Consider the following 23,296-nt stretch of genomic DNA (forward strand, 5'->3'; position numbering starts at 1 on the left):
GTATGGTCTTAGGACCACCAGGAGTACGCGCAAGTGATTGGAGGCGACCGTCAGGGGGAGAGTGGGTAGCGTCAGTTCTGTCTCTTCCGATACCTTCAACTTCCTCGGCATACGCCAGGAAGAGCGAGGTATATAGGAGTGATCGTGAGAGATGCGCCGCTCACGATCCCGTCACGACGCCGCACGTGCCAGGTTGGTCTTAGGACCAACCAGGACGTACGCGCAAGTGATTGGAGGCAACCGTCAGGGATCTGTTGCTGGTCCTTCTTCTGAAGGAGGAGGGTCCTGGGAGCTGCTCTTGTTGGAGGGACTGGACGGTCCCTACTCCTCAAGACGCTGTAACTTCCGAGATTCAGAGTAACTTTACCCAGGTTATTGCACTGATTCGTCGTCAGCACAACGACCGGGGGGAAGGATCGCCGCTCCCACCAGCAGAGCCCATGTCTCTGCTCGTCGTTTTGGGGCCCGAGAGGGAACCCAAACCGACGGTGGGTATGCCGCGATCGGAGCTTGCCGATTCTGTCTTGAACCAGAGTCTCTCGTCTCCGGACAAGAAGGCTCTCTCAGTTCTGGCCGGTCGATCAAGCTACTTCCACCTCCTCTACTGCGACAGCGGCGTTTCTACGTGCTTCGGACACCGTATTTAAATACTCCTTCGGTCCTCCTGAGAGGTTTCGACCTCGACGAGGACTGGAATGAGTCGGAGGACGGTATCGGCTCTCTCCTGTCAGGTGTCGATCAGCCCCACCCAGACGACGTTCACAGTGGCGGCAGACCCTTACCTACAGTGAGAGTTCGTACCCTCCTCGGGAAAACGTTTTTTTTTCTCCTGACGATACGTTTTCCCAGACTCTGAGAGGCCATCGCCGCAAGGCGATGGCTGCTCCTACTCTTCTCCAACTGCTAGTTCCACTGGGAAGGCGAGCGAGTATCCAATTCCTCCCCCATTTCCCTCTCTCCATTACGGCTACGAGGGAAAAAAGGGGAAGGAGGATCCTACAGAGATTCTCTGTAGGATCCCACGTTGGGGACTGCGCTACCAGGGGGGACCTTCGGGTCCTACCTGACGTAAGCCCCGGTCGTTGAGGAGGGATCCTGCCCCATTCATCGATTTCTACGGGAATCGAGAGGACCACCAGCCGATATCGTTTGACGATTCGGTGGGGGTTTCGCAGACTGCTTAGAATTCCACGGAATTTCTAGCGCATTCAGAGTGTTAGAGTTTCTTACGATCTCCAAACACTTAGGCGAGACCACGGTCCAAAGTGAGCGAGACGAGAATCCCGATAATGTTACACGATAATCGGGAAACCTCGCCTATGCTCGAATTCCTGGAATTTCTAGCATTAGGAAGAAGGACTGCTGCTGAAAGAAGGACTATTCACAGTAGGCGACCAACCTGGAATAGAGAAGAACGGACGGGAATATCCAGTTTGGCTTGAACTATCGTCTTAGTATTCTGTTCACCATTGAAGCTTTCCTTCGAGGAAGACTTCTCCTTCACTCTCTTTAATAGAGAACGAAGGTGTCGATCTCCAATCCTTATTTTGTTTTCTTGAAGGAAAGAATTTAGGATGTGGAGATCGTTGTTCAGAATCCTACAAATATACTACGTATATTAACCTCGCGACATGATTCTGCTAAGCAGTTGAATGGTCCGAGGGTAGGCGCATATCCTGGTTATTTTACGGATTGCGACTTAGACGAAAAGTATTCTAATTGAACTGCAACCCGTTGCCTGCAACCTCCCCAGGAGTTTCCAGTTTCAATTTTATATTAACTTATGGTGTTGTCACAACAACACCATTTAAGCTTTTATATTTACCGAAATTCGTTTCGCTTAAATATAATTGCTCGAGCATATCTTTTTATGCTCGGCTGGTTTCTAGCCGAACGCATTCCTTCGTGGAAAGGATTACTTGGCAACTCAGGATGACGAGTCAGCGACAGCTACTGCGTATTGAATTGCCCGAGGCATTTCAGTATCAGCTGCCGCTTTGAGATAGACGGTTGTTTATGTCTTTCTCACCTGTTTGATTGAATAACAACCGTATCTCTGCCCAACAATCACGGACTTAAGTCTCTGATTAACGGGGATTCTCGCATACATGAATGACCATCTACTGCTGAGAAACGCTAGTATTCATCGTCTTCGTATTGCGAGAATTTTAAACAGAGATATCTATTCGACTCTCATCTTTCTGTTACCGCACGGTAACAGAATTCTGTAATAGTCTCTTGCTGCATGCGTTATCCCGATAATGCGAATGATTTTTGCGGAATCTGAGTTGTCCTCAAAATATCTTGTATCGGAGGTGTACAATTGTTCATTGTTCACCCGGATTAGCAGATGTATTGAAAGACATCGCCTACTCCCACACCTGCCAGCTCTACTTCCAAACGTTCAGCCCATGAGAAGCAGTTCTTCAAGCGGTCTCCCCTGTGTTTCCATTACTGAATAACGCCCCGCTTTCATTGCACAACGAACAGCAATGAAATGGCGGTTAGCGTTTTCAGTCATTTGTAAGCACAGGTTTAGAATCTTGAGATTCCTTCTCTCGATTTCAGCTGGAAGACGTAGGTTGCATTCATTGCCTACCTTCGTCTTCAACGTCACATAGTGTTGTTTCTCCGTTCCTAAGCTGAGATTCAACGTCTATGAGATTTTCTTGCCATCAGGGACCTCGGTCTTTTGAAGGCAATTGACTTTCGCCTTTTGAGCTTATGCATTAAGAGAATCATCGCCGCGCCGTCGCATCGGTGACTAACAAATATTTTATTTGTTTGGTCTCTCAGCATAACTCTTTAAAGGGCGAAGGTCACGTGACTTACCCGGATGCTTGGACAACTTGCCTCTACTGATTCCGAACCAGTCAGTCGGCAGCTGTCAGAGCGCCCGAGTCAGTTACGAACTATGCTGTGGACTTAGTTCGGTTGTTCCAGAGCAATCATTACTTCGTCTTAATAGCTTGTCAGTATGAGTACTGTACATAACCAAAGTCGAGAAGAGGGATAGGTCATACGACTATTCCCTTCTTTTCGTCTTAGGTAACTGCATGACTTCTCTTGAGAAGTCAAGCACAAAGGGATGGGGATTTGTGACGCTCGATTTCGTACCGATCTTTGTTAGCGAAGACTCAGAACCCTTCGGTTAACTGACGATTGGTTCGAGTCCTTCACAATACCCTCCCTAATGGACTTCACCGCCTCCGATACGAAGGCTATGCTGCTTTGTCCTGTGAAGGTGCGACGGAGCTGTCTGAAGAAACTCGACCACCCAGGATGAGTGTGGACGCCTCTTCATCATTCTCTCGCGTTCCGCAAGAACTTCTCCGTGGCGCAGGTAATGAAGGCAGGCGCCTGGTCCAACCGGACCGCATGCACCTCCTTCTACCTTCAGGATATTGCCCACAGTTCCTTGGATCTTTTTCCTTAGGAACCGTGGTGGTTGCTCAACACGTTGTGTAGTTAACCCAGACCCTCGCAGGCTGAACAGCATCGAGTCCTGGTGTGACCGTAAGAATGGATGAGGAATGAGAGTGTGACTGGCTCCTCTTCCATCTTTTTCTTCCCTCTACCTTTGGGTAGAGGGACACGGTCGTCACCCTGCTGGGTAAGGACGAGATGCAGGTGAGCTACTCAATAGAGCACCATCCTATCCCTTTCTAGTAGGGATAGGAGTAAATATCACCACTTCCTCCAACAAGGGGGAGGAAGTGGATGCCAAATTGAGACAAACCCATCATTTTATGATTGTCTCTTGCAAACAGGAACAAGTTCTTGCTTGCTGGTACGAAGAGATACGCTTGCCTCTCTCTTAGTACTTGGCCCAGAGGTCTGACCCATTGATCCTGCGGTGCACACCCCGATCAATCGGACAGAGGTTGGATCCCTCCCTTGCTCTTACGACCAGGGAGGCACTCCAGGGTTGGACGAACACCAGTCTGTTCACCAAAAAAGACTCAGATTCCTCCCACCAAGAAGTGAGTCTTCCTATTGTTAAAGGACCGAGGGTTTGTATTACGTATCGGAACAAATGACAATTTGTCGAAAATTGCATTTTTCCTAACTATACAAACCTGAGGTCCTTTACATATAGTCCCACCTCATGCCACCCCTCACTCTGCAACTTTTTGCATGGGCCTAAAGCAAAAGTGATTCTTCACCTCTCGGGCGCGCGGGCGCGCGCACGATCGGACAAGCAGTTAACTACCGTTCTCCCTTGTTCGAAGCTTACGACCGTCCCAGTCTGCCGCTAGTTACCTTCCTATTGTTAAAGGACCTCAGGTTTGTATAGTTAGGAAAAATGCAATTTTTCGACAAATTGTCATTTTAAACTTTTGGAAGTCTTTAGCTTCCTTGATTGGACTATTGGCGCTTTAGCGGCCAAGATCGAAGACTGTCCTTCTCTTTCTCAGGAGTTAGCGGAGGATTGGATTGGTGTTCTGTCCTGTGCGGACAAATCCATTAGATGGATGTGATGGAGTTAGCTTCGCTCATCGCCTTTGGTACCCTTAAGAAAACGGCAACTTTGGTGCTCCTTTGCTTCTAAAAGGGTTACTTCCCAACAGAAGTCTGCTCTCTTGTTTGCTCCTTTTGTGAAAGATAACCTCTTTCCAGACGATGTAGTGTTGTCAATTCGTCTGCGCTAGATAAGAAATCTACTTCGGATTTACTGGCACAGTCTACTAAGAGACCTAAAGCTCCTGTGGAGACTGTTCCTTCGGTTTCTCCTCTGGCCCAAGCGCCTTTTCGAGGGAGAAAACCCAAGCGCTTCTTTCGGCCGAAGTCGAATTTGCGACCTCAGTCTAAGGCCTCGGCCAAGGTTAACAAACCTTCCAAATGAAAGCTCGGTTCTTCATGCACCAGTGGGAGCCAGGCTGGCTCTGTTTTGGGAGGAATGGGAAAACGAGGAGCAGAAGCCTGGGTAGTGCAAGTACTCAAGTTCGGGCTATCGTATTCCTCTCGTTTCACCTCCCTCGCGCTCTCACCTGTGCAATTCCATTCCAGCATACTCTCCGGCTCAGACAAATTTTCTGGCGCTAGCCGCAGAAGTGGAAGCGCTTGTTCTCAAAGAAGCGATAGAACAGAGATAGAAGGGGATTTTCCTCCATTTTGGCTTTTACAATCGCCTTTTTGTAGTTCCCAAGTCATCAGGGGGCTGGAGGCCGGTTTTGGATGTGAGCGCCTGAACTTGCATGTCCAGAAAACAAAATTTCATATGGAGACCACTCGGTCGGTTCTGGAGTCCATCAGACAGAGGGATTGGATGGTCTCTCTGGACATGCAAGACGCTTATTTTCACATTCCGATACATCGCGAATCTCGGAAGTACCTGAGGTTCATGTTCGAAGGCAAGGTGTTTCAGTTCGGGCGCTTTGCTTCGGACTAGCGACCGCTCCTCAAGTTTTCACACCAGGGTTCTATCCCCGACTAGGAAGCTGGCTGCACATATTAGGAGTAAGAATCTCCCTCTATCTGGACGATTGGCTTCTCCGGTCGGAATCAGAGAGTCGGTGCATGAAGGACCCTTGGAACAACTCTGGATCTTGCCAGAAAGTTACGGAATTCTGGTCAAACAAACAGAAGTCCCAGTTGGTTCCATCTCAGAGCATCCTTTATTTGGGGATGATTCTGAATGCTCAAGTTTTTGGGCTTTTCTGTCACCCGAAGAGGGTTCAAGGCTGTCTGGAGACAGTTCAGCAGTTCTTGGACAAAAAGGTAAGTTCTGCCAATCAGTGGATGAGGCTCCTGGGCAAATTGACGTCAGTGGAGAAATTTTGTGACGTTGGGAAGACTGCACATGAGACCTCTGCAGTTTTTTCCTGAGAGCCTCTTGGTGCAGGAAGACACAACCAGACTCCGATTACCTTTCCTGTCACAGATCAAATAAAAGAGGACCTAAGGTGGTGGCTCTCTCGAGCAGGTTGGAAGAAGGTTAGATTTACGACCCATCCTCCCGAACCTACAGTTCTTTCCGATGCATCGGACACAGGTTGGGGAGCCCTACTGGGAAATCAACGGACTTCAGGAGCTTGGTCGGAGAAGGAGAAGAAGTTCCACATAAATGTAAAGGAACTGTTAGCAATTTCTTGGGGCTCAGACAGTTTCGGAGCTTAGTAGAAGGTCGAGTAGTGGCAGTGCATTCCGACAACTCCACGGCTCTCTCGTACGTGCGGAAACGGGGGGGACTCAGTCTTTCTCTCTGTACGAAGTAGCCAAGGATCTCCTCTGTGGTCAAACGAAGCGAAGGTTCAGCTAGTCCGAGATTTGTTCCGGGAAAGATGAACGTCCTGGCGGACGAGTTAAGTCGTCAACAGCAAGTGTTACCTCTGGAGTGGACTTTGGACAACAAGATTTGTCAGAAACTTTGGCGCCTTTGGGGACGACCGTCAATAGACCTGTTCGCGACATCAAGGAACAACCGTCTTCCTCTCTTTTGTTCTCCAGTCCCAGATCCTCTAGCTTGGTCGGTGGACGCAATGCTGTTGGATTGGTCGGGTCTGGAAGCTTATGCATTCCCTCCGTTCGGTCTAATAAGAGAGGTGCTGAACAAGCTCATGGTCGACCACTAGCAATGTAAACAACTAACGTTAATCGCTCCCCTTTTGGCCCAAGGAAAGAGTGGGTTTCCCAGGACCTTATCCAGGTTGTTAGTAGACTTCCCCAGAACTTCTTCCCTCCAGAGAAAGTGGCCTTCTCAAACAACCTTCACTTCAAGGAGGTTCCACCAAAAACTTGTACCGCTCTAGCTCTTGGACAGGGTTTCCAGACTGTCCGGAATCTTGTCAGAGCGGAAAGGATTTTCAAGAAAAGGAGCTGCAAGGAAGCTAATCGACTCGGTTGTAGGAGAAGAGTCTTCTAAACAAACTCTATCAAGGGAAAGTGGAGGAAATCTTGCAGAGGAGTGGTGTAGAAGTGCTAAAGTACTCTACTTCTTGCGACCTCTGTTTAACAGAAATAGCAAGATTTTCTTCTATTTCTTAGGAACTATAAGAAAACTGGCTCCTTCGACGATCAGAGGATGATAGAGCCATGCTTCGCTTCGGTTTTTCGGACATCGAGGTTTGGATATTTCCTCCAATTCAGATCTGTCGGGACCTCATTAGGTCTTTCGAAAACCACTAAGGCTCCCGCAAAGATACAGTTGGCTTGGAACTTGAGATGTGGTGCTTAAGTTCCTCATGGGGCCACCGTTTGAGCCTTTGAAGCGGGCTTCACTCAGGAACTTGACTAAGAAGGCACTCTTTATTATTGCACTAGCTTCTGGATAAGCGTCGAGGTCAGCGAATTGCAACGGCTATAGACACAAAAGAGTCGGTTTCTTTCCTCACAAGGCCAATGCTGGTATTTTCGGTATTCTTTGACCTTTCCTTTTAGCCAAAAAAATGAGAATCCTTGCTAATCCTTTGGAGAGGAGTTTTGTGGTAAGGGAAAACCTTATATGATTTGGTTGGAAACAGGAGGAGGAAGAAAGGCAGGCTTTTATGTCCAGTCAGGGCTATTAAGCAGGTACTCTGTTTGCCACTAAGGGTATTAGAGGAACAATCTTTAATAAGCTCTGGACCTCGGTTCAAAATCCCTTTCCCCTCCTCCCTCCTTTTCTTTTAAGAATGGCTATATCGTTCTTGCTTTAGAGGAGCTTATCAGGGAAGGCTCACTCGCCAGTCCGAGAACGGACAATCTTTCCGTTCTGAGAGTTAAAGCTCACCGTGGTTAGAGCAGGGGGTCAACCTTCTTTAGCAATTCAGAAAGGAATTTATCTTTAGCTTCGATCTTCAGAGCACGTTACTGGAGTGGAGATTCGAATTCGGTTTTTGCGAGTCATTATTTCAAAGAGATAGAAAACGCGGTTTTCGGAGGAATTGTAAAACGTTTAGGTCCGGTGGGCGGCGGTTTCTTGCATGGTTGTTTTGGGGCAGAAGAAAACGGCACAGGACGGGTTCGTCAACCTCTATGTGCTAAACTTTTCACCTTGGAATAGGTTGTCGAGGTTCAAGGGAAAAGCGGGGCGGGGGTACTGAGTACCTGGGATACTCACCAGTCTGTTTAGGTCAGATTTTACAAATGGTTGGGTATATATGATTTTTAAATCTGGTGGGGTTGGTGACAAAATGTTGTTTTGTATAATTGAAATTTCTGGTATTAGCCCAGGGCTAAGGGCAAATCTTTGTTGTTACTATCCTCCCCGTCAGTCAAGCCTTGGACTCCGCTTGAAACTACGGAAGGATTCCACTCCTGTATGAGGCCTAACTTCTTTTCGGTTCAAATTCCAATTTCCTATCAAATAGTAAGAAGAGCACCGACCAGAGGCAGTATCAAGTCTGCTGTAGCTCTCTTACAAGGTAAGGTACAAACAGACACCTTGGAGTTTGTTTACTGCGGTATTGCAATAAATGGTAACCATTTAAAAATATAGGTGGTCCACTGAAGCCCAACCTTCCCATAAATGTTGTAATCAGCTCTATTAATTGTTTTCGGTAAGGGGACACTACAATAAAAATGAAATTTCATTAATTAAAAAATGGAAGTTTTTATTGGTATACTTACCGAACAAATTTTTATTGATTAGACCCACCCTCATCCCCTTAGGGTGGTACGGACGGGCAGAAAGAATGGATTTCACCTGGCAGTTGTACTGGTTCTTTTTTTTCCCCGCGAGTGGAGGGAGATGACGTCATCACCACCAGTGTTGGTTTTCGACGCCGACGCGCCTAAAATTTGAATTTAGTATCCTGCCGCTCGTGGAAATCACGGCGCTATAATTGTTTCCTCTCTTAATTTTTCCCGGTAAAGTATAACAATTAAAACTTCATTTTAATAATGAAAAAATTTAATTTTTTCCTCAGAGAAAACAAAAATGCAGGTTTGGCAAGTATTCTACTATCAAAGGATACCGAAGCATGCTGGCTGCGGTGTTCAGACATAGGAATTTAGATCTTTCGAAATAACAAAGATCTTCATGATCTATTAAGATCTTTTGAATCTTCCAAGAAAACTTCGAACGAAGTTCCAAGTTGGAATCTGGATGTGGTTCTTCGTTTCCTGAGGTCCGCTAGGTTTGAACCACCACATTTAGCCTCCTTCAAAGATCTCACGAGGAAAGCTCTCTTTCTCATGGCTTTAGCATCCGCTAAAAGGGTTAGTGAGATTCATGCCCTAGAAGGAAGGGTAGGTTTCAAAGGAGATTCCGTGGTTTGTTTCCTTCCTTCCTTCGTTTTTAGCAAAAATGAGAACCCTCAAATCCTTGGCCAAGGAACTTTGAGGTTCGTGGTTTATCTGCCCTAGTAGGGGAAGAACCTGAAAGAACTCTTTGCCCTGTTAGGAGTTTAAAATACTACCTTCAGAAGAAGAAAACCCTTAAGGGCATTGAGGACAGACTATGGTGCTCTGTAAAGGACCCCAGCAGACCATTGTCGAAAAATGCGCTGTCTTTCTTTATTAGAAGTGTTGTGAAAGAAGCACATAGATCTTGTAATGAAGAACATTTCAAGCTCCTAAAGGTCAAGGCTCATGAAGTGAGAGCAATTGCCACTTCCTTGGCCTTTAAGAAGAATATGTCTCTTCAGAATCTGATGAAAAACTACATTCTGGAGAGTAATTCAGTATTCGCCAACAACAATACCTAAAAGACGTCAGTATTACGTATGACGAGTGCTTCGCGTTAGGCCCGTACGTATCGGCGGATTCGGTGCTGGGCAGGGAGCTGGAAAGAACCTATCCTTAGTAGTTTTTTCCCTTGTTTTTTTTTGTTAATTGAGTTCATATGGTTGTATGAAAAATGATGCAGGTAGGCATCTTTTTTTTTTCGTTTCGTATTACTAATAACTTTAGTTTGGTTAGGTGATCGGATTTGGTTTGAAGCTCCCTGCGTTGGTAGTGGACAGGTTCTGTCATAGAAGAGGGCGAACCCCCATTGACATGATCCGACTTGGATTCTACTAAGTAAGCGGATATCAAGTCCCGTTAGTAGACCCAAAGAGTCTTTTCAGCTGTAGGTCACGCCCTCGCTGTAGCTCTTATGGCTATGCAGACTAATAGACAGTATCTATGAAGTCTTCAGCCTAAACAGGTAGAAGAAACCAGGTTATTTTTATCCTACAACAGGTGTTGTTTACCTTTTCTTTGTTATTTTCTGTCTTGTACCCTCCACCAAGGGTGTCAATCAGCTAAGTATATGTCTGACAGGAAAGTTCATGTACAAAAATGATATTGTTATTTTACAATAAAGTTTTGTACATACTTACCTGGCAGACATATACGATTGATGGCCCGCCCAGCCTCCCCTCAGGAGACAGGTATAAGAGAGAAAAAATCTGGCAAGAAAGGTATGTTGGTTCTTACACCCGCTTCCCAGCGGCGGGTAAGGTAGATCACCTGACCTACCTGTCGCGTTAGCCGCGAGTTTTGAATTCTGTCGTGACGTCAGAGACGTAAGCTAAGTATATGTCTGCCAGGTAAGTATGTACAAAACTTTATTGTAAAATAACAATATCATATTTCACAAATGTAGCTGAAAGATCCAATGACTGGAGCAGTTGGTAAAGACATGTATATGTTTATACATTTTTGAATGTTGTATGAACTGGAAATTACAGACTTCATAATTGGATGTCTTTCTCTGAGCATCACCTTTATACTATAACTGTTTGCTTTAGGCTGTCAGATCCTTTGATGCTAATCAGGTAATTGTAGGTATCTTCAGTAGCTCATTCCTCATACTAAAATTACAGTTTTGGCTAATGTGAATGAGGGGCATTTTGTGAAACATAAAAGTATAATTTTGCACTAACCTGATTTTTAATTACAAATCCATCTTATACACAAAAATTCCTGCCTCCTAACTTTTGATTGCTTGCATCAATTGCTTATACTTCCCAAAAAGGATTCTTAATTGCCTGGAACCCAGTTTCCATGGGAGCACGTGCAGTGCGACTATCCAACCAGCAGATGATTTATCTTTTAAATTGACAGTGAAATGTCTAGGGTTTATGAAGGCCATGAATATTGGCTAATATCATAGATTGGATTATATAGAATTTTTATTTTTATTTTAAAATACATTGTTATACTGGAGGATTTTTCTCTTAAAGCCTCTTAGATCAATTATGTTGCAATTATAGCAGTTCCTTTGGCATCATCAACTTTTTAGTCACATCCTGTGCCCAACAAGACTTGTAGATGACAGGCAAACCCCCCCCCCCCCCCCACCCCCCCCCCCCCCACCCCCCCCCCCCCCCCCCCCCCCCCCCCCCCCATGTTTATATATTAGCTTAAAACAGAATTAATTTTATGTAATTCTAAGTTGTATATGCTGTGAAGAGTTTAAATTTATGTTGGATATATTCACAAGTATGTAGTGAAGTTAGCAGTGAACATTGTCATGGAATTATTTTTTTGCTAGGTTTATGCCTGGGGTGACAATGGTTTCGGTCAGCTGGGAATCAATTCAACAGAACCATTAACTAATGTTCCCAAACTGGTGAAGAGCCTAGCAAAAGTCCAAGTTGTCCAGGTTGCATGTGGATCTAATCATACTTTGGCTCTAACTTCAGGTATGTACTCTTCATTTTAGGCTATAGATTTTTTGCATGCAGGAAAATTGTTTGGGTTTCAGTATTATACTATATAAGCAGTAGTTTTTGTTGACATGCATTGAGTTCTATGGTTTAGTAGTATTTGTGTTCATGCTGCAAATGACACTTCATTCTTCTCTGTTGTCAAAAGCAAAACATATTCAGTTTTCCTTCAAAAAATAATATAAAGAAATTGCAATTCACTGGGGTGGGAGACACTGTTTTTACAAATAGTGTTGAAACTTCTTATATTATAAACTTTTTATTTTGAATAATATTGCTGATTAAACAAATTTCATAACTATTTTGGAAGTCTATTAAGGGGGCCGGCCAGCTAATGCCAGTTTTTAAGGACATTCATACCACTTAATAAGGTGACTTGGGACATCTCCAAACCACATATGATTTTTGCCTCTGACCTTCGGTTTTGTGACGCCAGGGCAATTTATCCTGAAAACAGTTTTTCAAATTCTATCTTCTCACTTGATATTTAATATTAAGACCTGGAATTACTATCATATATAGACCTGATGTAGACCTCCAATCAAATGAAGAGTTTTTTGTTTTCTGAAAGACATTTTTTTGCTAGATATGAATTTTTTCATATGGTAAAAAATAACCCCCATGAATTGGGAAAAAAATTTTAGAAAAAAAAAACGAAACAATAATTGGAAAAAAGGGCTTCACTTGATTGTTCTATAATGTCTTTCTAAGTTATATACAGTGGTACCTCGGCATACGAAAGGGTCAACTTATGAAAAACTCGAGATACGAAAGCAAATACGAAGATTTTTTGGCTCTACATACGAAAATAGTTCAAATTATGAAAGGTTGTTGCTGTAAAGTCCTGAGATTCGCCCGGACCACCGAGAACAATTTTAAAACTCGCGCCCTGCCAACTGAGTAAACTCGCCACCATCCTCCCGCTCTCCCATTGGTTCCTGATGCTAGTCACCCCATAAGATCCTGCTCTCCTATTGGTCAGCGTCTACCCCTTGTGCTCTGTCTTCTATTGATAAAAGGATGCTGTAAATTGAAAAACTTATTTATGCAATACATTTAATAAAAAAAAAAACATTAGGTAAAGATGGAATAAAGAATAGAAATGAATGGTTATTATACTGTTTGGTAGTTTCAGCAGTTGAAGAGAGATAATGAAAATTTATGGCTTACTGTGTACTAGGAAAAGTGATTGCGTGGCGATCGTTCGGTACTTGTAAGTGCTGTATGTAAACAGAAGTTTTGAAGTTTTTTATTTTTTTTTGTTTGATTGTTTATTATAGTTATGGTTACTTAATAGTTATTTGAAATTAGTACATGCAATACATTTAATAAAAAAAATTGTGAATTAGATATCATAAAATATAAAATAAATCCGACTGTTATCATCAAAGCCAACAAATACGTATTTTCTAGAATCCTTCTTCTGTTTTAATATTACGTTACATATATGTTTCATTATAGCTGTCAGTAACTCTGTATCTCCATTAGGTAAAGATAGAATAAAGAATAGAAATGAATGGTTATTATACTGTTAGGTAGTTCCATTAGTTGAAGAGAGATACTAATGAAAATTTTTGGTTTACTGTGTCCTAGGAAAAGTGATTGCTTGGCAATCGTTCGGTACTCGTAAGAGCTGAATGTAAACAAACGATTGGAAGGTTTTTTTTTCGTTTGTTTGTGTATTATAGTTAATGATTAATTGATAATTATTTGAAATGACTACATACGATTATTTATACATTTTATTGGCATATTCTAAGCTTTTAGCTTCTTAGGTTTAGATGTCAGAATCATAGACTAGGCTACAGTAGCAACTGCTAACATATATGCTAGGCTTATTGCTAAGGGACATATGCTAAAGTCCTTATATATGCAGTAAAAATGGGGTTGAACATTACATGCAGTTGAATATTACTCAAGTATGTACAGTATTTTGCCTTTTTGAAGTCTTATTTCTTCTGTCGGATCGGCGTCATAACCCTAGAACATGTGTTGTAGGCCTGGAAATATAATTTACAGGGGTGTTTTTGTAGGGCTTGGAACGGATTAGGCATTTTACGTGTAAAATGTGGTTCAAGATACGAAAAATTCATGATACGAAGGGCGCTTTGGAACGGATTAATTTCGTATCTCGAGGTACCACTGTACCAAATTTCAATCCTATAGCTTTAAAACTAAGGGAGAAGACAAAATTTGAAGGTCAATAAGTACAGTAAGGCCTCAGGATATGAAATTAATCCGTTCCGAAGCGGCCTTCATAACCTGATTTTTTTGTATCCACATTTTACATGCAAATTGCCTAATTCGTTCCAAGCCCTACAAAAACACCCCAGTAAATTTTATAATAAAGCTAAATTGACCAACAAAAAATGAAATACATCAATTTGGACCATTCAATACCTAACATAAACTACATGTACTACTATATGTACCTGTAAATAAAGTGTATTAGTGTACATGGTACAAGAAATACTGTACGCACATATGTAGTAAAATGTGGAACCTTACCTTTCGAGTGAGGCGATCTCCGAAAGTGGCGACAGAGGAGGACGACAAATGGCAGAAAACATGAACACTAAACTTTACAAAACACATTAAAAAATGGCAGAAAAAATTAACACTAAACTTTACGAAACACATTAACAAATGGCAGAAAACATTAACTATTAACTTTACAAAAAACTTAAAATTAAATTTTTTAATTTTAATTTTTTTTTTTACATTTTTTTTTTACTTTTTATACTTTACGTTTTTTACAAAATTTCAATTTCTTCACAACTTTCAACTTTGTTTTCTCGTATCACTTGGATCTTCCTGTTTGCTTACTACTACTAAAGGCCTCTTTAAAAAATAACTATCCAAGGAAGATTGCTTCTGCCTGCTTTTCACAATGTTCTTGAAACGACTTGGGCAAACATCATCGAACTGCGCAAGCATACGACCTGTGTAAGCCTTTTCGGGGTGTGTCTTTTCTACAAATGATATTTATGAAAAGCAGCTAGAGAATCCTTAATTTCTGCCATTGTCATAGGGTCATCCTCCTCCTCCTTGCCGCTGCTAGACAACTTTTCTTGAACGACATTATGTTGCATGGCCTCCAACAACTCCAGGTCATCCGTCGTAAGCTCCTCTTGGTGCTCCTCAAGAAGGTCATTGATGTCATCTTCGTCGACGACCAGCCCCATGGACTTGCCGAGAGCAACGATCTCGTCAAGATCTGGATGTGAAACAGTTTCAGGATCGTCAATTGTTTCTGAATCTGCATCAGCTTCGCCCACGTCGAATCCTTCAAAGTCTGGGGCAGATACGGTATCAGGCCAGAGTTTCCTCCACGAAGAATTCAAGGTTCACCTCGAAACCTCCTGCCAAGCTTGATCGATGAGTCGGATGCATATGACGATATCGAAATGCTCCTTCCAAAATTCACGCAAGGTGAGGTTTGCGGTATCAGTGATGTCGAAACATCTTTTGAAAAGATGTATCGTATACAGCTTCTTGAAGTTCGATATCACTTGCTGGTCCATGGGCTGGAGGAGAGGGGTGGTGTTAGGCAGAAGATAAAGAACCTTGATGAAAGAATACTCCGCTAGGATATCTTCCTTGAGGCCAGGAGGGTGAGCAGGGGCATTGTCCAACAACAGCAGACATTTCAGAGGGAGGCGCTTCTCTTCCAAGAATTTCTTCACTGTCGGGCCGAAACAGATTTACCCACTCCGTGAACAAAAGTCTCGTTACCCAGGCTCTCGCATTAGCCCTCCACATCACTGGAAGCTTCTCCTTTAACACTATGTGGGCCTTGAAGGCTCGAGGAGTCTCGGAATGATAGACAAGTAGGGGCTTGACCTTACAATCCCCACTGGCATTGGAACATAATGCGAGCGTAAGCCTGTCTTTCATAGGCTTAAGGCCGGGTAGCTTCTTCTCTACCTGCGTGATGTTTGTCCGACGAGGCATTTTTTTTTTCCATAAAAAGGCCAGTCTTGTCACAGTTGCTTTCATGTCTGAGGTGGCTGCCGCCTCCATGCTGCACCACCGAATGTATGCCAGTCCGTTTACGGAATTTATCAAACCACCCACGAGAAGCCTTGAAGTCTGGGGTTGGCGTCGATGTCCCTTCTCCTCTGTCATCTCTGGCCTGGGCAATCAGATCACCGAAAATAGCGCTGGCCTTGTGGCAGATTGCCGTCTCGGTTATCGTATCACCAGAGATTTCTTTGTCTTTTTCCATACAAGAAGCAGCCTCTCCATCTCATCATGCACGTGGCTCCTCTTGTTGGACAAAATAGTCACGCCCTTGGAAGGTGTAGCTGCTTTGATGGCTTAATTCTACTTAAGGATGGTGCCTATTGTTGACGGATTTCGGCCGTATTCCTTAGCGATCACACTCGACCACATGCCAGCCTCATACTTCTTGATTATCTCCATCTTTGTCTCCATAGAAAGCATCCTCTTATTTCTGTGAACTTCAGCAACTTTCTTGGGACCCATGACTATAATTAAGTTACTAATTAAGTTCTCACACAACACGATAAAGTAGAGAGTGAAATCACTAACACGAATTTACGTTATCAACCTAAATCGTATGTGTGAACGAACGAATTCTGCGTGCGTACGATAACGCTGGTGCGACGAAGTGGCCGAAGGACGCCTTTACGTAGAGGCATGATGGGATAGATGCTGACCAATAGGAGAGCAGGATCTTATGGTGGTGACTAGCATCAGGAACCAATGGGAGAGTGGGAGGATGGTGGCGAGTCTACAGTTAGAGGCGCGCGAGTTTTAAAATTGTTCTTGGTGGTCTGGGCAAATCTCGGGACTTTAAAGTAACACCCTTTTGTAACCTGAATTATTTTCGTATGCAGAAGCAAAAAAATTTTCGTCTTTGCTTTCATAACTTGGATTTTTCGTAAGTTGGGACTATAGTATGTCGAGGTTCCACTTATAGTTTTGAGATACGGGAGTTCAAAGTTTTCCTTTGTATTTTTACAAAGACAATTTTAATAAATAATGATTATTATGAATTTATATTTCTTTTTTGGGTATTAATAAACCAAAACTATGTTATTTATCATAATTTAATCATAAATGAAGATCTCTTTGCTCATATATCATAGCCTGGGGCACTGCGTCTGGCAAGACGGGGCCCTCCTTCCTACGCAACTCTCTCTCTCTCTCCTCTTCACTAACTCCACTTATTACAGCGAATTTCTTTCTTCTGTATGTTAGCGAGATGTTTTCCTTGTCTTTTCTTCTTGCCGAAACAAGATAAACAGACATAAAAGCAAGAGAATGTCAGTTGGGAAACTCGAACATTTACTCTCTTTTTACAAAGACAATATTAACACTTTCATATCCAATTGATATAATAGTATGCAAAATTACCCTACCCCCCTTCCTACCTGACTGACGTAGCTTTACATAAAATTTACCAAAATTTTTCGTACGTGTGGTAGGGGTAAATTTTTTTTTATTTTCGGACAAGTAGCAATTTCCATAGGCTAGAATAGATCATACCTTGGACTGTGTAACGCCAGCCAAGTAGTTCCTGTAGACACGTGTGTTTGTTTACTTAGTGACGTCACGAGAGAACAATTTTCCGATATGCAAGATAAGGAGGTTGGTAATGGATTATGACTTTTCTTGGAAGGCTCGTAGGATTAACCTTACCCCAACCAAGCAACCCATGGAACTGCTTTGTCTGGAGTGGGAGGACGAACGATAATGTTGACAACGGTAACATTTTTTTTAGTTTCGATCAAATTATAACGTCAAAATGGAACTGTTGCCATTACCAAAGCCATTTTTCTTGACTGTCCCTTTATTCTTCAAGTTTTCCTCTACATTTTTGTATATTTACAAAGTAATTTCTATGAAAAATAACTGAGATAGGGCTCTTCAAAAATAAAATTTTCTAGTGATAATTCTCACCATAAGCCGGGCAGAGCGCTGTTTCTTACCCTCTTTTCTATTAATTTTTTCACCAACTGGACTTATTGGTTTTTCATTGTTTTACATGTCAATTTTGTTCATGAAACTTACCTGTCAGATATATATATAGCTGTATTCTCTGAAGTCCGACAGAATTTCTAAAAACTTACGACACGCGTAGTGGGAGTAGGGTGGTTAGTACCCATTCCCGCCGCTGGGAGGCGGGTATCAGGAACCATTCCCATTTTCTATCAGATTTCTTCTGTCGCCGGTGTTGTAAACATCTGTTTACAGTACCTCCGCCTCAGGATTTTGGAAAACTTTCTTTGCTTGAGTATCCTCTTGACTTTTTGGTTTTTTGTTATTGGATTGATAGCTTGGCATACGTGACTTTGGATTGTTTTTGAATTTGGCTTGGTTTTTTCCTTAAATATGTCAGGTTCTAGTTCGGCTAGTGCCAGAGTGTGTATGAAAGATGAATGTAAGGTGAGGCTACCAAAAGCCTTGGTTGATCCTCACACAGTGTGTAAAGGTTGTAGGGGGCAAGTGTGTAGGTATGATTTTCGCTGCACGGAGTGTGAAAGTTTGAGTGATGCACAATGGAAGATGTATGAATCCTATGTTAATAAATTAGAGCGTGATAGGATCAGGAGGTCTTCCTCCAGGAGTAAATCGGGTAGCAGACAGGGTATTAATGTAACCCCTTCTAACCCTTCTTTAGATTTTGTGACTCCTAACCCCGTAGTGTTGCCTTCGGGCCCTCAAGTGGTGTCTGCAGAGGGTAATGCCCTTTCGCTTATTTTAGATTCTTTGAAAACTCTGGAATCTAAGGTTCTTGCCCTTGAAAACAGGCAAAGTGCTAAGTGTAGTGATAGTGCCCCTAGTGAAGTGGAGGGGGCGTCAGATCGGCCCTATAGCGCCTCTAGGCTGGGACCTCTGCCGGACTCCCAGGACTCGGGGAGAGGGCATGTCGAAGGCCGAAGGAGGGTTACGGGGATCCCCCACCGATCTGACGTCCCTTCAGCAGTACCTGTTGACGCTTCCCAGGCTGCTAAGGAGCGTGCTCGAGCACGTATCCTAAAGGATTGTTTCTCGTCTTCCGACGCGTCCTCCCCGCGCAAGGGGTGGGAATCTCGTTCGGATTCGCGACCTTTGAAGAGGACGTTTCAAGATCAGGACGCTTCACGTCATGCTTCATCTGATTGGCATTCTTCTCCGGAAAGCGTGTCCTTTCCGCCCCAGAAGAAGGCTAGGTCGTCTTCTGATGATGACGCCTTAGAGCGCCCCAGTCACTCTAGAGCCAAGGCTGTTCCTGGGAGAAGGAAGAAGGCGTCCCCTCGCCCCTCACCTTCTCACAGGCATAGCTCTTCTCCTCGTAAAGAACCTTCGCAGACGGAGATAATCCTTGCTATGCAGCGGCAACTGGATGCTTTACTTAAGCAGAAGGAAACGGTTTATGGTCGTAAGAAGGACGACAGACTTCCGATCAAGAGATCAAGACAGTCTTCTCCGCCTGCTCGTCTTTCGTCCCCGTTTCCTGGTATTTCTTCTTCTAGGCTTCGTTCTCCCCAGCGTTCGTCTAGAGGTGTAGGTAAACGTCAGGAGAGAGAGAGGTTTCATCATTCTGCCCTCTCTTCTCGACGTGAGGACGCTCGGCATTCCGACATCGACGTTTCTGATGAAGATGTTTTGGTTTCTGACGGACGGAATTTGGTACGTCCTGCTCCGCTTCGTCATGCTTGTGTTGACGCTCATCGGGACGCTCGTCAAGTGTCAGTTCCTGTCTCTTCGCGGGACGATCGTAGAGACGCTTCGAGAGACGCTCCGCTCATCGCTTCTTTGGACGCTTCGTTGGACGCTCAGTTGGACGCTGATTTGGACGCTTCGTTGGACGCTCGGAGGGACGCTAGGTTGGACGCTCCGATGGACGCTAATAGACATCGTCGTAAGAGCTTCTTGGACGCGAATACGGAAGTTCGCTCTCGATCGGACGTTGTTCCCGAGTCTTTAGCTGACGCTACACGTCTTCCTTCTACTTCGCGTTCTACTCAAGCTGTGATTGCTGATCCTGTGTCGGCTAACGATTATGTTAAGGGTACGTTACCCTCTTCTTCTCGTCATCGGTCTGATAGGAGACTTGGAGTGAAAGGTCTTCTGCCTCTTTCTTCGGAGTTTAACTTGGGTAAGGAAGAAGGGGAATTGAGCTGTTCTTCGGAGGAGGTTGACGAAGAACAACCCTCGACGTCGTCTTCTTCAGACTATCAAGTTTTGGCTCGGCTGCTCCGTGATTCTTTTGGAGATACCTTTCTTCCTTCTGCTCCTCCTTCTCCTCCATCGCAGTTTTCGTCGTCGAAAGCTAAGAAGACACCAGGGTTTGTAAAGATGAAGACGTCTTTGTCTACCAAGAGGGCTTTCCGGAAAGTTAACGCCTGGATGGAGACTAGGAAAGCTAAAGGAAGCACCACTTTCGCCCTGTCTCCGTCTAGACTTAGCGGTAAGGCAGGGATGTGGTATGAAACCGGTGAGGAGTTAGGTTTGAAGGTTCCGACGTCAGCACAGGGAGATTTCGCCAGCGTTGTAGATGCCTCAAGAAGAGCTCTTTTAGCCTCAGCGAAGGTGTCGTGGACTACTTCAGAAATGGATCATCTGTTGAAGGGTCTGTTTAGGTCCTTAGAAGTCTTTAACTTTTTAGACTGGTGTCTCGGAGTGTTAGACAAATAGTACACGAACCAGTCGTAAGCCAGATTCGATCAGCTTGGGGGAGCTGTCCAGTGTATTGTCATGCATGGACAAGGCCGTCAGGGATGGCTCAGAGGAGTTAGCATTTCATTTTTCAGCAGACATGTTGAAGAAGAGATCGCTGTATTGCAATTTTGCGGCTAAGTCTGTCTCTCCCGCACAGAAGACAGAACTTTTGTATGCGCCTTTCTCGAGTCATCTCTTCCCCCAGGCTTTGGTGAAGGATCTGGCAGTAAGTCTTCAGGAGAAAGCCACTCAAGACCTTTTGACACAGTCGTCGAGACGTCCTGCTGTCCCTTCCACGTCTTCAGGAGTCCAGTCTTTTAAGAAGCAGAAGCCCTTTCGTGGAGGATCTTCAGCTAGATCTTTACCCCGAGGAAGGGGTGGTCTTAGAGGTAGAGCCCGGCTAAGTCCAGGGGCAAGAAGTGAGAATGCGTTCCTTCAGTCACCGGTAGGAGCCAGGCTTCAGTTGTTTGGAGGAGCCTGGAGAGAAAGAGAGGCAGACACCTGGTCTCTCAATGTCATAGAGAAGGGGTACAAGATTCCGTTTGTAAAGCCTCCCCCTCTGACTTCCACTCCCAGGGACTTGTCCCCGTCGTATCCTCAAGAAAAACAAAGGATTTTTTTCGATCTGCTCGAGCAGATGCTCGAGAAACGAGCAGTGGAACAGGTCTTAGACCTGGCTACGCCAGGATTTTACAACAGATTGTTTCTTGTTCCGAAACACTCGGGAGGGTGGCGGCCAGTCTTGGATGTAAGTCGTCTGAACCTCTCTATAGAAAAGCAAAAGTTTTAGATGGAGACACCTCAGTCAGTTCTGGGGGCCTTAAGACCGGGGGATTGGATGGTATCACTCGATCTTCAGGACGCATACTTTCACGTCCCGATACACCCCCAGTCTATGAAGTACCTTCGGTTCGTCCTGAAAGGAAAGGTGTTTCAGTTCAGGGCTCTTTGTTTCGGTCTGAGTACGGCCCCATTTGTGTTCACCATCTTAATGAAGAATGTGACGAGGTGGCTCCATCTTTCCAACCATCAGGATCTCGCTCTACCTGGACGACTGGGCTCATACGAGCTTCTTCGCAGACCCGGTGCCTGGAGGACCTGAAAACGACTCTGTCTTTAGCTGCGTCCCTGGGACTTCTGGTGAACTTCGAAAAGTCACATCTGACCCCAACACAGTCCATCGTGTATCTGGGGATTCAGATGGATTCAGTGGCTTTTCGGGCTTTTCCGTCCCAGGAACGTCAGCAACAAGGCATAGAGATAGTGTCAGCCTTTCTAGGGAAGGATTCATGCTCAGTGAGGGAATGGATGAGTCTGCTGGGGACCATTTCCTCGCTGGAGAAGTTTGTTTCCCTGGGGAGGCTACACCTCCGACCTCTTCAGTTCTTCCTGTCGGACAATTGGACAGAGAAGGACAACTTCGATATGATCTTAACCATCTCAGAAGAGGTAAAGAGCCATCTAAGATGGTGGCTCGATCCGTTAAAGCTCTGAGGGCATATCCCTCAAGCTTCGGAACCCCGACCTAGTGTTGTTCTCCGACGCGTCATCCACGGGGTGGGGAGCAACACTAGGGGGGGAGGAAGTGTCAGGCACCTGGAGAGGGGAACAGGTAGCCTGGCATATCAACTTCAAGGAGCTGGCAGCTGTTCAGTTAGCGCTCCAGTTCTTTCAGGACAAAGTCTCCCGTCGAGTAGTTCAAGTCAACTCGGACAATACCACAGCCCTGGCATACTTGAAGAAACAAGGAGGAACTCACTCTCGCTCCCTGTTCGCTCTAGCGAAAGAAATTCTGCTTTGGGCGAAGGCGAGAGAGATCACGATCTTGACAAGGTTCATTGCCGGAGTCGAGAACGTCTGTGCGGATCTCCTCAGTCGACAAGGACAGTTGCTGCCGACAGAGTGGACCCTCAATCAGGACGTATGCCAGGAGCTGTGGAGACGCCCCTTGGTGGACGTTTTTGCAACCGCAAGGACGGCGAGACTTCCAATTTACTGCTCCCCAGTTCTCGATCCAGGGGGCAGTAGCAGTGGACGCCCTGTTATGGGATTGGACGGCCTAGACTCTACGCATTTCCCCCCTTCAAGATTCTGGGAGAAGTGATGAGAAAGTTCACAGCTTCGGAGGGGACGAGGTTGACGTTAATCGCCCCCTTTTGGCCTGCAGCGATCTGGTTCACAGAGGTGATGTCCTACCCGGTGGATTTTCCGAGATCTCTTCCGTTAAGGAGAGATCTACTCAAACAGCCACACTTCGAGAGGTACCACAAAAACCTCTCCGCTCTGAGTCTGACTGCGTTCAGACTATCCAGAAGTTGGCCAGAGCGAGAGGTTTTTCGAAACCTGTGGCTAAAGCGATCGCCACCGCGAGAAGACCTTCGTCAATCGCGGTTTACCAGTCGAAGTGGGCAGCTTTTAGGAGCTGGTGTAGGAAGAAAGGAGTTTCCTCTACCACGACCTCTGTGAGCCAGATCGCCGACTTCCTTCTTTATCTCAGACGAGATTTGAAGCTTGCAGTGTCAACCATTAAAGGCTACAGAAGTGTCTTATCTGTAGTTTTTCGACATAGAGGTCTTGACCTTGCTAATAACAAGGACCTACATGATCTACTAAAATCTTTTAAGACCACCAAGGTACCGATAGCTAAGTTGCCTTCGTGGAATCTGGACGTGGTTCTCAAGTTTTTAATGTCAAGCCGCTTTGAACCTCTTTACTCTGCCTCTTTGCGAGATTTGACGAAGAAGACTGTATTCCTAACTGCTCTGGCGACGGCGAAGAGGGTTAGCGAGATACAGGCGATTAGTAAACACGTCGGCTTCAAAGGGCATAATGCAGTCTGCTCTTTGGGTATGTCATTCCTGGCTAAGAATGAGAACCCTTCCAATCCTTGGCCTAAGACGTTCGAAATCAAGGGTATGGCAGAAATCATTGGTCAAGAGCCAGAAAGAGTCCTGTGTCCTGTTAGGGCTCTTAGAGAATATCTTCGTAGGACAAAGGAGTGTAGAGGTTCTGCGGAGAACTTATGGTGTTCGGTCAAGAGACCT

At 44.7% G+C, this 23,296-nt stretch overlaps 1 protein-coding gene across 2 annotated transcripts in view; it reads left to right on the forward strand.

The window, feature by feature from the left end:
• The window catches only part of LOC135217932 (probable E3 ubiquitin-protein ligase HERC4), a 267,751-nt gene that overhangs the window by 42,260 nt on the left and 202,195 nt on the right, over window positions 1-23,296 (forward strand). For both annotated transcript variants that reach the window (XM_064254022.1, XM_064254023.1), the window contains exon 5: window positions 11,405-11,555. In XM_064254022.1, the coding sequence (XP_064110092.1) occupies window positions 11,405-11,555 (151 nt within the window). The remainder of the gene's footprint in view (window positions 1-11,404; window positions 11,556-23,296) is intronic.

This window comes from Macrobrachium nipponense, chromosome 9 (genome assembly GCF_015104395.2).
Source record: "Macrobrachium nipponense isolate FS-2020 chromosome 9, ASM1510439v2, whole genome shotgun sequence".
NCBI classification, from domain to species: Eukaryota; Metazoa; Arthropoda; class Malacostraca; order Decapoda; family Palaemonidae; genus Macrobrachium; species Macrobrachium nipponense.